This window comes from Ipomoea triloba, chromosome 8 (assembly GCF_003576645.1).
Source record: "Ipomoea triloba cultivar NCNSP0323 chromosome 8, ASM357664v1".
Taxonomy (NCBI): domain Eukaryota; kingdom Viridiplantae; phylum Streptophyta; class Magnoliopsida; order Solanales; family Convolvulaceae; genus Ipomoea; species Ipomoea triloba.
The window spans coordinates 11699168-11716499 of record NC_044923.1 but is presented as its reverse complement, the minus strand read 5'-3'; the positions used below and the strand labels follow the sequence as shown (position 1 = coordinate 11716499).

The following is a 17332-nucleotide window of genomic DNA, read 5'->3' as shown; positions in this document are numbered from 1 at the left end:
CCGCCATTCTAGCTACCTCCTCACTGCCCACACCCATCGCCTCCACACCTCTACTCGCCGCTGCCGCCTCATCCTCAATCCCCACCCGATCCTCTGCTCAACTATTCCAATTATCTTAATCGTAACCTCCCCACTCCCACTAGTCCCTGCATCCCTGATTTTTTATCTCCTTTACCCTTTGTGTTGTTGACTGAGGAAAAGATAAAAGAAAACATAAAGTAATCACCATGAAAAGACAAAAACACCCGTGTTTTGGACAACCAACTGACGAAAATTCTAACGATGGACCAAAAGTTAAATAAGACTAGCCGCAATGTGACAAAAATGAATGAGGTGAATTAAAATTGGCAATGCCCCAATAAACCAAAAAAGGAAATCACTCTAATTGGTTCAATCCCCTCCCAAATGTATAATCTCATTTAGCAGTAAAACACCATCTATGTACGACCCTCCCAAATGTATAATCTCATTTACCAGTAAAACACTCAATCAAACACCATCTATTTACCATTCGCACAGAGATGTATAATAAGGAAAAAATAATAATTAAATGACAAGCTGAGCAAGAGGGGGAAGGTTAGCTATTAGCCTGAAGGACATTGCATATTCCACCATAAATGAAATGTAACGTTGAACTGAGGTGCTTTGTTCATAACAGAGCACACTTGCTTCAGCAAATAAATGAGCTCGTTTAAGACTACTGTTACAAGTTTCCCAGCCTGCTCTGATTTTCTGTCAATCTCCTAAACACCATCTTCCCACAATGTACCAGTGTTACGATTGCAGCACAATACAGAAGTGGTATTCCAATAACACAACCTCCAGCTGCTAGATTTGTCATGGTCTAACATAAAACCACAGGTTAGTAGAAGGAAACTTGAGGTACCATTTTACCAAAATCGTATTCTTCTAGGCACTTACCAGCATGCCAGCAACTAAATGCACAACAGGAACAAAACATTGGTCTACTTTATTTCCTTCTGCATATCCATTGAACGCAATGACCATTGAAAAGGTGTGGATGGTAACAAATGCAAGAGCTATAATTGCTGCATTTCACAATACAAAGAATTGCAGTTAACAAACTCCAAAGTTACAGAGAAATAACACCACTAAGCAAGAATAGATAACCCTTTCTACCACCAAGCTTTCAAGATAAACATCCTAGACACTTCCCACCCATATAAGATTTTTAACTTTCCTAGTGAAGGGTATATGAGGCTGCATAAGCAGAGCAAAAAGAAAAAGGTACTAAAATTCATTGTTTGTCCAATAATGTCAGGTGAGAAATTGTTAGAGTAAAGAGCAGATGAGGAAGAAACAATGCAGAAATGATGGGATTAAAATGAAAAGGGACAAACAAGGATACTGTAAAGTATCCTCCAGCAAGAATGGATTGGGAATAGTGCTATTATTTTCTAATCAATACTCGATGCCTTCAACACTAGGGGAGGCTCCTTATCTATAATCTAATACAATGAATAAATTAATTAAATAGCAGAAATTATGTGATTTGTCTTCCCCTGATTTTCTGCTCCAATCCCATGAATTATGCTCCATTTGTGAATTGTGACCTGCAAATCTGATGCTTGATTGATTGGGTACTTTCCATTTTCATTTGTATCTTGACTTAGTGCCTTATCATTGCTGCCCGCCAATGAAGCAACCTTGTCCCCAAGGCTAGAGTGGGGAAAAAGCCTTATATTGTCTGGTGTGAACATGGTCAATCACACCAGGCTTGTCGCCAGTTTTGCCCTCGTAATCTTCTGCTGCAATCAGAGTTCGCTAGGATTTATTCAGGATTTCAGGCACACATGGAGCGGACTGTATGGTTGCTGAAAGCGGAAACAAAGTCCCTTGGCCCTCATATTGATATATTCCCTGTAGGAGTATTGTCAAGCTGCCTTCTGTGTTGGTGTTATCCGGAGTTGCACGAAGGAGCAGCAGTGTATTGCATAATTTGCATATGGCTTGAAGTGCTAATATATTTGTCTGGATCTTTCATTGGGGCCGAGTCTTGTTTGAATTGATGGGATACATTAGAGGAGGAATGAGGTGGGGTCAAATCTAGTGCGCCTAATAGGCCCTCCAAGCCCATAACTCGAGTGCCCATGTGTAAGGGATCCTACACTAATAGTTTCCCTCGATACACAACCAGTGGACAGAAATTCAATCTCTCACTCCACCGTCCGTGCTACCCTCATACCTGTCCTCAGGTCCACCACATCTTTGACGAAGGCGCACACGAATCTCAGGTCTTTAGTCCACTGAGGAATAATCCAAGTTGAACATGAGATGCAACTGTGAGAGTCCCAGAATTTGTGCTACCCGAGCCTGGGATTCATTCGCATAGTCATCCACTGATCACATTTGGCACAATGTTGCTAATTGTTGGATCGGGGGACCAGACAATTCGCCCCCAAAATCCTCTTAAGAGTTCTACTTTCAATTGTCCCCAAGTCAATGCAGAAATTTATTGTTGCAGCCATCGGAGTCAATGAAGAGCAGGACCCACCATGCTAATGAAGGTTGTTGCCACCTTCAAATTCTCACAGGTACGTTGAATTGCAAAATATTGTTTTGCGCGAGCCAACCATCCAATTGGATCGATACCGGCGAAGGCGGATATGTCAATGTGTTTAGACTCAACAATACTCTTCCTGGAAAGCAATAGCATGACCAACTCAGAGAGTTTAGCTATCAATGTTTGAATGGAGGCCTTTGTAATCTCATGGCACTTAAGAGTAAGTTCTTCCTATGCCTAGTAAAAAAAAGTTGTTATTGCAATTGTAGTTGCAACTTGCAAGTGGATCTATTCTATGAAGGTTGGATAGATGGCAAGATAAACCTCCTTAAGCCTTACATGGTTGCTAAATGGTTATCCAAATCCTTGTTTTGGACTACATCGACACCTTTTCCTAATGTCTAAGATCGCCTCTATTCAAGTGATTTGATCAATTAATTGTATCTATCATTGCTCTAAGCAACTAGCCCCTATACGAGTTGGATGTCAAGAATGTTTTTTCTCCAAGGTGCCCTTTACGAAGATGTTTATATTGGGCAACCACCTAGATTTCTTGCTCACGGGAAATTTAGTTTCTAATGCAAGCTCTATTGCTCATATGGTTTGAAGCTTAGTTTGGCCAATTTAGTTCTATGTTGCAACTTCCAACAATTTGGCATGATTCATAGTGACGTTGACTATTTAGTGTTCTTTTGGGGCTCATTGGATCTGAAATGCATCAACCTCATGGTCTATGGGGATGATGTTTTCATTACCAACCATGACCACAAAGGCATCTAACCATTGAACGCTCATCTTTATAGCAATTTCCAAACTAAGAATTTGGGTAAGCCATAAGCTTGTTTTCCTTGGTATTGAAGTGGGTCAATTCAATAGTGGTATAACCATCTCAGAGGAAATGTACTTTGGACATCCTTGAGGAGATTAGCACACTTGATTGTAGGCCTACTGATAATCATATCGATCCTAATGTCAAACTCCTACCAAAATGGGGGGAACCACTCCCCAATCTTGAGCAATATAGGATAATTATTGACAAGTTAAACTACCTCACCATCAAAAGATACTAGATATCTTTGTGATAAGTGTCCCAAGTTAGTTTCTTGAAGCTCCATGTGACAAACATTGCAATGTTGTTTGCAACTTTCCATCGTGTGGCACATCAAGAAGACACAATGACAAAGGACTACTTTATGAAGACAAAGGCCATCTTAGGCAATTAGGCTATTAGATACTCAGGTGCTACCATGCAAGTTCTACCTTAGACAAGCATTCCACCTCTAGAAACTTTGTTTTCATTGAAGATAACCTTGTATCTTGGAAGAATAAGAAGCAAGATTTGTCACAAGATCCAGTTTTGGTGTTGAGTACCATATTATGGCCCTAGTGATGTGTGAACTGTTATGGTTGAAACACTTACTCTAGGAGTTACAATATGGAGATGCAATACTAATGAAAATTATATGTGATAGCCAAGAAGCAATGCACATTCTCAAGGAGAACATTGTGTTCAGTTATATTACTTCAAGTTTTCATCTTATTGGTCAATTGGCAAGCAATCTTACTAAATCTCTTAGAGGTCCTAGAATATGTTAATTTGTTAAAAGCTTGGGGCACATGACCTATATGGAACAACTTAACGAGAAGTGTTGAATATGTTAACCCTAACACTAGGGTTGTAGTGATGGGTTAAGCTTACTCGTCTCCTTAGTGTGTATATACATAACGCCTTGTATATATGATTTTTCACACACAAACATATGAAATCCCATTTCTTCACATTTCTTTTTAATGAGTGAAAAGCAATGAGTAACTTTACCAGATACAAGAAAAAAGGGAAGCTGAGAGCACTTTTGTACATAATATGTTGCTGGCCCAAATGCAGGAGTCAATAGACTGAGGCAAAAAAATACAGCATGTGCCACACCATGACCCAAACCACCAGCTGCAAAACATATAAAAACAATTATAGCAAAAAAAAAAAAAAAAAAAGCAAGGGAGTAATTTTCAAAATTGAACTTCAACACACAAGTTTTACCCTATGGAAGGATTGAGGAAGACTTAATAATCAATACTATGATAGTTCCTTAGTTTATAACATAGTTTTCTTTGTTTGTTCACACGAACTTTACCAAACTCGCAATAATTTTTTGTTTAATGAATTGTAATTTAGAAATTGATGCTCATTCTATCCAAAATGATTCCTAATTCCTTGTGAGTTTTTCACTACAACAAGAACTTGAAAAAGAGGATTAAGCTCTTAGAAGAGATTATTTGCCAATGAGAGGTACACGAGAAGAGTGGATTGTGAGGAAATACACAAGAACATCCAAACATTGTGGCTTGGAGATCTTGGTTGTGAGAAATCTAGGCAATTCCTCATTTGTTGGGTCAATTATGTAATACCCTAGTGGGTTCAAATCATCACGCTTGCGAGGCTTAGGCTTGGCTCGGTTTGACTACACTGCTAGTTTGGTAGATTATTGAATCTTTCATGGAAATAATTCTGTGCAACCTGGCTAATTTGAGTTAGGCAGAGCATAATAAATATGCAGGCCACTTGCAAATATAAAAGTACAACTTCTGGCCTACAGAAATCTCTCTGCAGTTCAATTTTGCAAGTCATTTAGTTATTAGGGTACCAAACATAAGTATAATTGATAACAGTTAGTTTTTCTTCATTACCCCATGATTTTCAATTACTGAATGTTCACATACAACTTAACCTAAAATGATATAATCCAAGAGTCGAAAATGGAAAAAGATTTAATATCGTATTGTTAAATAAGGAGGCAATATAGGCACATACCATCTTAGTTAACTCCTTCAGAGTGGCATCTAGATTTAGCTTAATAACTATGAGTAGTTGGTTCCCCTCAAATTTCTTAAGGAAAGCACCTTATTCATCACAAATATTGCAATTAATGATGATATAACAGTGGCAATCTTCAATGTTCACTTATCATAGTTAAAGTAGTGATTTACTGCTTTTAGAATTCAAATGCTGAGTCAAGGCATCGAGCAGTATTTTTCATTTGTTTCATGTAGTTTTGCAATATGTAAATTTAATTTCCAAATCTTAGGCTTTTCAATATAACAAATTAAGTTTAAATTTAGTCAAATTGACCCAAAAGTCCAAAACATCTAATAGGATACATAAAATGGGATTACTTAATATGTTTTGTAGTGAACAACAGAAAAGGTGAAAAATAGTGGAATCTCCAAAATGTCACAGTACTGACAGTAGGATAGATCAACAAAGCTGAATGGAGGATTTGAGCATATAATGGGATATTTATACTTATCTACCAATTTACTTTTCCTATTTTCATCTTGATGCCTTATGGCAATTCCTATTGCAGTACAATAGTACATCACTTACACAATTCTCAGTATTTTTCATACATGTTCAATAAGTTAAGCAACAATTATCATTGTGTAGTGTAAACATTCAGTTATGCACATGAAATACATTAATGCAAGAGTATTTGTTTATGTAAACTCTTATATGTCACTATACCCCAAAAAAATACTACGTTCATCCTATTTTATGTGTCTAGTTTACTTAATAAGGGTTGGATCGTGCTATTCACAATTACATATTTTTTTGTATCGTTTAATTTAATATTAGTGAATACAATTTATATATTTAGAAATTACATTAAATATTCCATTAATTATAAAAAGAAAATTTTAAAAATTATAGTAAATGTTAGAAAATAAGCAAAGAAAAAAAAAAAGTCAATTAACCACCAAATAGTAAATATGATAGGTAACACGGAACAGAGCAAGTACTATTAATGGTTTTCAAAAAAAAAAAAAAAAGCAAGTACTATTAATGTGACCAAAACTTCAGGTTGTGTGCTTTGATTGCTGAGAACAGACTTGGGAGTTGGGACTTAGGAGGTATCCAGTGTCCATGTTCCTAAAAGGCTAAAGGAAAAAATGAATATCTTAACACCACAGATAATAAACAACTGAAGAACAGTGTCAGTCATTGATGCACACAGCAGAAATCAATTTCAGTGCAAAGATTTAAAAAAATAATAAAAATAAAAAATAGTGGAAGCTTACCTAGAGAAATTAGCATCTTATCTGTTATAAAGAGGCGAGGCTTAGAGACTCTATCTGCAAATCCATCCAATATATCTTCCAGCCTCCTATAGAATAGAAATGAGAACTACAAATTAAGGAAGTGTGTAAATAAATTTTAAAAATGCAGGTATAGAGCTCCTACAATAAAGTATAGTACCTCTTTTACTAGTAGTGAGATCAAATATGCTATAAAAGCTATTAACATTTGATTAAATAAACTAAAAATAATAAAATTGATTTTAAAAGATGTAAGAAGCTAGGCATTATGATGATTTAGAAAAAAAAAAAAAAAATGGCAAGCAGCAATTCCAAAAGTACATGAGTCAACTTAGTGTGCAATAAGTTGAAATTAAAAACGAATAAAAAATTAAAAACTAAAATGTGCAGTGTCAATTGATTATGATAACCAGCATTTTATCTTTTAGTTGAGAACCTGTCCCAACTAAAAGGTCATCATGATAATATGGGCTAGTAACGAGTTGTTTGTTAGACTAGTAACGAGTTGTTTGTTAGACTAATTCACACTGGATCATTGTTATCAAGGCATCGCCTAGGCGTCCGGTCGGTCGAGACCAAACGCCTAATGTGCTCGCCTCGCCTAAGTGTAGAATACAACCCCAAAACTCCACAAAACATACATGGGTAGAACCTACACACTACGGCGAGTCTACCGGTGTAATTTCTAGTCGGAGAAGTCACCGGAATCTTCCTCACGCGCCGGCACGCGGAGACGGAGCAACGGCGCGGCGGCGGCACGTGGTGGCTCCGATGGCGGAGCGGTTCGAGCTCCGGCGTCGTCCTCCTGTTCCGAGCAAAGCCCATTCCTCTTTGTAGAAACATTATGGAGCAAAGTAGGAGCAAAATAAGGATGTTTGCATTAGTGGCGTTAGTGCTGATAGTGGGAGTAGTATTTCCAGTAAAAGAGTTCCTTTTTGTCTCAATTCCTATGTATATATATGTGTAATCAGTGTGTAGTGATAATACATAGAAATATACAAAAGCTTACAGTTTCACTCTTCTCAAGACTACAACTTCCTAGAGGAGAGTAAATGAGGCTGCTACAACTCCCTAAAGTAGAGTAAAAATGGGTGCTACAACTTCCTAGAGTAGAGTAAATATGGCTGCCTATTTCCAATACACATCATGCCTAATTGCCTATTCACATCCTAATTATTTTGTATGGGAATATATATATATTACATTATTACTCATCGCCTAGGCGGCCGCCTAGTCGACGGCATCTCGCCTAGAAAGTCCGCCTAAATAACTATGCACTGGATGTTAAAATATTTAACTAGACCAACAAAAGACCATTGCTCAATGGTTGAATGAGTTGATTTGCACAAGATTTGTACTAAAACATTGTTGCTTCAATAATTGCCTTTAGGGGGTGTTTGGTTCAAGGGATTTAACATTACCAAGGGAATATTGCAGTGTAATGTTAGATTCCGGCATTTGGTTGATGTTATCTAACATTCCAAGGAAATGGCATATACCTACCACACTAACTTTTTCCCTTGTTTTGCTGGAATCTGATTCCCTTGCCTTTCTTAGGTTTCCTCACATTACCTTGCATTGTGGCTTTCTTTGCCCTTCTCTAAAAAAAATCATAGACATGGAGGGAGCCTTTGTCTCTAGATTCCTTTGGAGACAAAGCTCATCTCCAAGAGTATTTTTAATTTAAGAATAAGTTATAAAAATAATTATTATTATTATTGTCGCCATCCCCATCATCAGCATTGTTATTGTTGTTGTTGTTGTTGTTGTTGTTGTTGTTAAATGAGTTGAGAACATTAAAGTAAAATGACTATTGTTGTATAAATGATAACCTTCAAAGAAACATGTTAATATTGTATAGCTTCCATCTTAACCAAACACAATTAAAACAAATTCCATGTAATCTAATATTCCCATCAATTTGATATCTCTTGAACCAAGCACCCAGTTTGTTACTAGTGGCAAGAGTTATAAGTTAATGTATCGGCAATCATGTGAGAGAAAAGTGCTTTTGTTTAGGATGAAAGTACTACTCATTGGGAAGAAATATGTTTCTTGCATAGGTCCAAAAGCCACAAAAGGGATTGATGTTAAGGACTTTCTAGATGACAAGGGTATAGCACACGCATCACACAATTGCAAATATATCAAATCTCTAACAAGCTTTCGTCTCTTAATTATGACCAAAGCACTAAGAGTATTTTGTAAGAAAAATAAAAAAAAATTAATAAAAAAATGTCATTCCACGTGCAAGTATAAACAACTAGGAGAAAGAAACTTATTAACCCTCCATTTTGAAGTGTGGTCACCAGGACAACTCTCGTCATTTGTAAGCAAAGTATATTTCTTCCTTTAAATGCATTTCTTAGATTTAAATAAAACTTTGTAAATATAGCAAACTTGTTTCCTCTATTGTACTAAAAACCATGTCTATAGCTCACAATCTCACAACTCTATTGAATTAATCAATTTACCATGCCTCTGTGCTCTTAAGTGTTTTCCAATCAATCACTTCACCTAAGTACACTTAGGTTTAGCAAGCTGGGCTTCACAATTTGTCAGCCACACTTGAACCTTTAGTAGGTTCATCATCCACATTTCACTAGTAATTTACCTCACCACTCTTCAGGGCAAATTAGACCATGTAATTTATGAGGTTATAACAGGAATCCAACCACCTGAGCTTTTCCTGACAAAATAAAAAGTTTAGACTGTATTTACTTCAATTCATTGTTTTCCTTTTGTTTTTCTTTTTCCAGTATTAAATTTCTCCATTCTTTGTTTTCAATTTTAAAAATACATTTACTAGCACTCATTTTATCTGTTTTCCTTTCTCCAATCAGTAACCACACTAGAGTTTCTGCATATGTTACTTCTAGGTCAAAATATTGCAGGCACATACACAAAGAACTAAATCATTTCCTTATTGAGTGATAGCTGACTCATATAAACTCACTGTATGCAACCAAGAGAAGAATGATCTAAAATAATTCAGAATAAGAAAAGAAAAGAATATCCTAAAAATATTGGTAAAAATGGAAATTTTATTCTATTTATAAGAAACATCCTAAAAATATTGATCAAGCATACGACCTTGGCCTGGAGCAATAAAGTCACCTGGTCTTTTGCTTTTTTGCCTTTCAGAATTCAATTAATAAACATATAAAAAAAGATTCAAGTGCCCTCAGGTTCCCAGTAAAAGCAACTTTGTTCTTCAAATTGTAAACAAGAAAGATCATTCATAAACAGTATAAATACATCCAACAAAATTAATTGGAAGCAAAGATACTTGTAAACTTTTGAAAAGCTCATAATCTGTTTTTGAAAAATAATGGAGAGTATAAAAATTGAATACATACTTGTAAACTTTCCAGAAAAGCACACGAAGACCTTCTTGAAAACTAACGGAAGAGAGTATAAGAATTGCATAGGGCCACCATGCTGTTGTCTTTAGTGGAAGGAAAGCCCTCCAGATTGCTGATAACCCAATCAAGCTTATAAGCCATACCAATGTACTACAACGATGAAACAAACAACAAAACCAAACATATTAACTACTGCCCACACACAATGTCACTGAAAACATCAATACAATAACTCACAAATATAATATTGCACAACACTCTGAAAGATTAAGAAAACAATGTATGAAAAATTAGCAAATTCCCAAAAGTCCTCAATGAAACATACAATCACGGAGATGAACCTGAACTGAATTTCTAGGAAATGAGCAGTTAGAATGATTAGTCAATTCAAGAAATTTAAAAACCCATATGTATCATCAGCTTTAATTTACTGCGGATGTGTAGGAATCGGACAGCTCAAATTATTAGTCAATTCAAGGAGCAAAAAGCCAACCGTAATAAGGGATTTTAGTTGCTTCAGATTTCATGAATGAATACTTAAGACGCCAATACTAAGAAATGCAGAGAGAATTGGAAATCGGAAATTTAAGGGAAGAGAAAGAAGTATGATATACCTCGAGAGAAAAGTGAGAACGAGGAAGGGTTTCTTAGAGATAACAGCGACGAAGAGGGAGAGAGAGGGACCTAAGGCTAGCAAGGCGTATCCGATTCCTGCTGCCACCGTCATTGTTTCGTGCTGTTGCTTGACTTGCTTCTTCTCCGATGTCCACTTTTTCCTAGTGAAGACTACACCGTAATAATCACTCCAATATTGTTAATATATATATATATATATATATATATCACTCCAATATTTTTTGGCAAAAACTTGTGTGAGACCGTCTCACCATGAGACGGGTCGGGTCGGGTCAAGATACAAATGTAACACTTATATGCTCAAATGCAATACTAATCAGGAATAAAATTTTTGTTACTTATAAGGGTAAATGTAATACTTTTAAGGGAAAATACAATACTTTTACATTTCGATTTAAAAATATTACATTTTTCTTCAAAAGTATTATATTTGCCCTTATAAGTAAGGGGCACTTGTCAACATTACTTATTATGAAAAATGTATTACTTTTCTCTTATAAAATTAGTTTTCTTGATTAGTGTTATATTTGAGCATATAAGTATGACATTTGCACATATAAGTATGACATTTGCATGGTGCTTTGACCCGACCCGACCCGTCTCATGAATAAGGATCCGTGAGACGGTCTCACACAAGTGTGACCCATATTTTTTTGCCACACATTTCTGAGTTTTTTTTATTATTCTTTCTTCCTAAAAGGTTGAATTCTCAACCTCAAGCAATCATTATTGCATGGACCATAAATGATAAGTACATTTTGAATAAACTAAAAGTACATATTTTTGTACATAAAGTACATTATTTTAGAATACATTATTTAAGTACTGAAAGTACATTATTTTATATATATTATGAAATAATGTACTTTCAATACAAAAATAATATACTTTTAGTATAATAAAAATGTACCTTATATTCATGGTTCACACAGCTATGTGGACCATGGTTCACACAATAATTTGCCCGTTCAAGAGCCTCACTCCCCGACCCGACAAAGTATCTGGGGATATGTAAATCTGAACACAGATGTTAGATCTTTGCTTACCACGCACAAGGAGGCCCTCACTTTGAGGTTGCCCCCACCAGGGCCAGTCCTGGCCATGTCTGACCAGGCAACCGCACAGGACTCCCAATTTTTGGGGCCCAATATTTTTAAAAATATTTTATATATAGTTCAATATTTTTATACTTAATAAATATTTTTATTTGTTTAGAATCTATATATTGGTATTAATTGTAAGTGAAAATAAAATTTGAGAAGTAATTGACATCGAAATTTGGGTGAATAAATTTGAATATAAATATGCACGAAAATGTCACTAATTTTAAATTAAATTTTGAAATGTATTTTTTCCTTTTTTTGAATTTTATGCATTATATTTAGACAAAATTGTTTTTTTACTTTTTCACTTTTGTCATAGAATACAACTAGATATTGTTCCATGCGCTCTAAACTTATATAATTAAATATAAAGTATTGTTATAATAATTATAATAAAAGAAAGAGAATTGGATGGTGCATATCTCTTACTGCCCCAAGGAGGATAATGTGGTAGCTGATGCTATAGCAAAGGTAGTGACCAATTGCGACTGTGACTGGATTGAGTTTATACGACCTCCAGTTCATATTATAAGAGATCTTGGGAATGATAAAGGCACTGCTGGTGTGTTCTCTCCTATTAATTAAGTTGGGCTTTGTCATGGCTAGGGTTTTCCCCTTCCTTCGTTTAAATAACAATAATAATAATAATAATAATAATAATAATAATAATAAAATTAATAATAAAAGAAATACAATAATAATATAATATAGTTTACAAAAACATGTGCAATTACTAACAATACTTAATGTTCGATTCTATGTTATTATTGAAAATATAAATTACAGCTTATTAAAAAGTTCCGTGTAAACTAAATTAGTAGTAGAAGTAGAAAATCTTTCGAGTTCAACACAAATTAAGATTTTGAGCCCATCTGAATTAATCACTCTTGATGCAACAACATGCCCACATATAATTTACCATGAACAAAAACGGATTTCTATAATAGCAAGTCAACATTCGATAGTGTTTGACCTTGACTTTTGTTGATAGTCATTGCATAAGAAAGCATCAAAGGAAATTGTCTTCTATTAAACTTGAACGACAGTCTTGAATCTGATGGAGTGATAGTCATTCTAGCTATTAGTACATTGGTGTCAGAATTTGTTCTTGTCAATATGTGTGCTTCTATAACATGGTCAACTAATTTCGTTACAAGAGCGCATAGTTATTAGGGACGTCGTAGTTATTACAAGATCTGTTGCATTGAGCATAGGAGCATGCACTCATTTAATATAAATATTAGACCCTATGTCAAGCAGGAGACACGCTTAATATTGTACTCAGAACTCAGCAATACAAACTACTTCTTTCTAAATATGTTTCCAGTAACATTATTAATGTCAGTGTTGCTTTCATTGAGAGCTTGAGATTAACTTTCAAGCAGGTTGAACACTTCACATTTCTCACCATACAAGGTTGAAGATAGCATGATCCAGATTGAGCAGTTCCCATGGTTCCTGCAACTTGAACTATAATGGCAAGCTAGCATAAACGCTCGGCCAACGAACTCTCGTGATCTCCGCGACCAGCACAATAACAATTGTGGCGAAGGACAACAAGGGCACGAGGCACTGGTCTCGCCTGTAAAATACCTTAACACAACTAGGTTTTAGAATTCAGATCACCCAGGTTTCAAAATTCAGATCTGCCCTAAGTTCTAGAAATAAAAAACACATTGCAACAACCATTAAGGGTTTTTGGAAATGAGATCTCCATGCAGTATACACAGAGTGTTTACCGAACAAGGTAAGTCCTCTTATATTACTTGTTGGTCCCGATTGAGTTAGGGAGAGAGTCTAGAGGGGGCGGGGGGAGGGGGGTGAATAGGCTCTCTTAACTTTCAAAATTTCTTTGCGAATGTTAAGCTTACTTGAGAGGTAAGCTTAACAAATCATTCAGAGTTTGAATGCACAGCAAAAATAATTACTTAACCATTTCTAAATGTTCTTTACATGTGAGGTTTGCTTGGTGAAAATTAAGGGTTGTATGTGAATAATATTCGAAATATAAAGCAATAAAAGATATATATATATATATATATATATATATATAGAGAGAGAGAGAGAGAGAGAACTTTTATAGTGGTTCGACTGCTAACTAATCCTACTCCACTCTTCTTCACAACCCATGAAGGTTTGCACTAAATACCCTTAGTACAATTAAGATCATAGTTTTTAAAATTAAAATTATACTAATTTAATATGTTGACTAAGAATTGACTAGGGACAAGGAATCCCCATCCCCGCCTAATTCTCCGAGAGGATGAGGATGTGTATTATTTTTCATTCCCCGCCGGGGACGGGGACGGGGACGAGGTCGAGATTTCGGGGACTGGGATGGGGAGTATACTCCCCGCCCGCCCCGCCCCGCCTCGTTGTCATCCCTAATTTGGAACATCAAAAATGGGCTGCCAACTCATATAGATTATCATTACTTTAGAGCGCGAGACCGTACACTTTTGGACTTCATCAAAGCAAAGCTCGCTCCTTTTTCACATAAGGGAAATGTTCGAAGGGATCAAGTCCATTTGGCTTACTGCATTAAGGAGCATCGCACCATTGATGTGGGGCCATTATTAACCGGAGCATTTGTGAGATTGCGTCATCTGACAAGAAATCACGCTGCTATCTCAGCCACCCCTTCCTTATCACTGAGCTTTGTAGGCTCGCAGGCGTGCCCATTAATGAAAAACAAGAAGTCAAGCTCAAGCCGTACATCCATGTATCAACATAATCGAGCAGCTCAAAGCTTACCTCCTCATTTCCCACCACCACCAACATGGCTTCAAGATCCTTAATATGTCCCAGACTTCTACCGCCAGCATTACCCACCACCACCACCGCCAGATGATGCCAATCACCAGTAAACACACTAGGAATGTCCCTCATAACCCCACTTTTGATTTAATTTGCTACATTGGGGACAATGTAGAATTTAAGTATGGGGGGGGGGGGGGTTTTAGACTGTTTCATTTTCTTTCTTTTTCGCTTTATTTTAGCTTTCTTTTGCTTTTATGATCTTGCTTGGATGACTCTTGTCCTTTTTGTTTGAATCACTTGTCTTGGCATGGTTATTATTACTCTCTCTTGTGGGTGTGTGGTTTGTTTTAGTTGAACTTGTTTCATTCCCTTGCCAATATTCTTGTTAGCCACATAATAAACTAAACTAATTTTCAATCCATTGGTTAGTGTTGTGCTAGTAAAAGATTATGTGGAACTCCGGTGTTGGTTGACATACTAGAACTTGCCTCAATACTCCTTAAGTGTAGTCTAATTCTTGCATGCTTAGAAATGATTTAGGCCATTTTTGTTAACCTCTAGCCTTAAATACCTTTCCACCTTATGTGTTTTTATTATCCTTTGTGTCCCCATCGTGCATTTTCTTTGTTTATTAAGTGATAAGCGCTTAACCCATCTTTGTGAATTGTTTTTCTTGTTAAACCCTCATCATTAAACCCTTAGCCCTTGACCAAAAACATCTCCTTCCACCCTTGAGAGAAGGTAACTTTTATTCTTTCATATTCTTGTAGAAGAGAATTTTTGGAGCTTTTATCTTGCAAGTAATCCTATCTTTGAAAAGTTTAAGTGTGGGGGTCTTCTTCATCTATTGTAATGCATTTGTTTTTATGAATCCCTCTCTAAAAAAAATCAAAAATAAAAATCAAAAATAAAAAATCAGAAAATTATTGCTACAGTTGTTTATTTTATTTTTGCTGTAAAGCTTGTACTTGACTCCACTCTTCATTAGGATTGCTTTATGTCTAATTTGCAATATGCTCCTTGTTTCACAAATCTCTTCTAGCTCCAAAAAGTGAATAATTGTGAATTTCTCTTTTTTTTGTGTGACTTCCATACCCCTTCTTTGTTAACTCTTTACCTTTAGCCCCGTTATAAGTTCAATAAAGACATACTTGATCTTTGCATGCATTTTTAGGTTTGTACTATGAGGAGTATGAAAGGCAAGCATATGAGATGTTTTTCTCAATTCCAAATTCTGCATAAACCTAACTGAGTAGGTGCACACACTGGATTTGTCACTAATAAATAATTTTGGTGCTTAAATGTTAGCTTGGGAATGGATCTTGTTGGCTTTGTGGTATGACCGGTGGTACAAGAGAGAGTATGAGAACTTACACCTGACTTGTGATTTGATATTCTGTCTTGCTTGAGGACAAGCAAGAGCTTAAGTGTGGGGGAGTTTGATACACTCTCATTTGTGTCTATTTTACTTGTGTTTTTATTTAGGTTTTATAGTTAATTATGTGTTAAAATGTTGTCTCTAATGCTTATTTCCTTGTTATTTTATTTAAAATGGTATAATGCTTGGTTTGAGTGTTTTCTATGTGTTTAGTAGTGCATTATAACCATTTGGGAGCAAAAACCCAATGCAAAGGAACCAAAAATGTTGAAGAGCAAAAATTGGACCGGGATCACTGTTCACCGAGGAAGTTCGCCGCGGCAAAAGTCCCAAATTTTGGGTAGAAAATTTTCTAGGTCAGTTTCTCGACGAGTCGAGAATCCTGCGTGGCGGAATTTTCAGCACTGCAATCTTCCCATTTTGCCCCTGTTTTGGATCCCAGTATTTAAGGTTTCATTTCTTCTTCAAATCCTAAGCTTGGCTACGGATTTTGGACAAAGGAGAGCAAGGAAAGGAAGCTCTCATCTTCTCAAGAGCTCAAAAAGGAAAAATCATTTGGAGAAGAGAGATCAAAGAGAAGAGCTTGGAGGCATCATTCGGAAAAATATCTTCCTCTCTTTTCTATTTTAAGCTTTATTTGAATATTTGTTGAAACTATTTTAGCCATGTTAGGCAAAACTTTCCTTTGGGATTTTTGGGTATAAAAGTGTTTATGAATCTATGCGCCTAGTTCTTAATTTGTTTTAATGAAATTTCTATTTGGGTTTATTACTAGTGTTGCAATTGTGATTTATGTTGTTGATACTTGTAATTAGATGCATATGATTACTTGTACACATGCTAGATTTGTCCCTTGATGAGAGTTAGGATATGAATTAGAGCTCCTACAATTGCACTTGACCATTGTACCTCGAGAGAGGACAATTTGGTTAAGGGATTTATTGTGAATAACTCACGAGAGTGAGTATTCCAATTGTAAATAGCCCACAAGAGTGGGTATTCCATTTATTGCTTATTCTCGATTTTATATTCTGAATAGCTCACGAGAGTGAGTATTCCAATTACCTTATTTTGGGTTTGAATTACGAGAGTAATCTTTCCCTTTTTGATTGCAATCATCCACACTTATTTTAACCCAAATGATTATTTCACTTTAGATTGGCACTAGGTGATTAAACACTTTGACCCCCAAAAATTCTGCTCTTAATCTCTTGAATATAAATGTCCGTTTGTCTTGCTTCATTTATTTTGTTTACATATTTGTAGTTAATTACCCATTGTTAACGTAGGAATAACTTCTTGTGAATTAATTAGTAACTAGTGCTTAATACCACGCTTCCCTGTGGATCGATAACCCTGGAATACTCCGGGTATTTGCTTGTCTAAAAACGCTACAACTAGTAAGAAAAAAACTGAACTGGATATCTACTTGAGTGAGGTAATAGTTGAGAAAAACTCCTTTGACATTCTGAGA

The 17332-nt window shown here is 35.9% G+C and overlaps 1 protein-coding gene across 1 annotated transcript; it reads right to left on the bottom strand.

Moving 5' to 3' along the window:
* Positions 1-442: 442 nt before the first annotated feature.
* On the bottom strand, positions 443-10772 carry LOC116028082 (gamma-secretase subunit APH1-like). The gene is made up of 6 exons (XM_031269879.1): positions 10596-10772; positions 9976-10131; positions 6599-6684; positions 4344-4469; positions 922-1049; positions 443-844 (listed from the first exon to the last, which is right to left on the bottom strand). Exons 1-6 carry the CDS (start codon positions 10706-10708, stop codon positions 704-706), a joined length of 750 nt encoding a protein of 249 aa, XP_031125739.1. The 5' UTR covers positions 10709-10772; the 3' UTR covers positions 443-703.
* Positions 10773-17332: the final 6560 nt, after the last annotated feature.

Bases quoted from the DNA above. Each gene is read 5' to 3' on its own strand.
- LOC116028082 (XM_031269879.1), bottom strand. From the start codon at position 10,708: ATGACGGTGGCAGCAGGAATCGGATACGCCTTGCTAGCCTTAGGTCCC. The intron at 10,132-10,595 runs GTATATCATACT...TCATCGTTGTAG, and splicing joins GTTCTCACTTTTCTCTCGAG to TACATTGGTATGGCTTATAA. The intron at 6,685-9,975 runs GTATGTATTCAA...TCTATTCTATAG, and splicing joins CTTTTCTGGAAAGTTTACAA to GAGGCTGGAAGATATATTGG.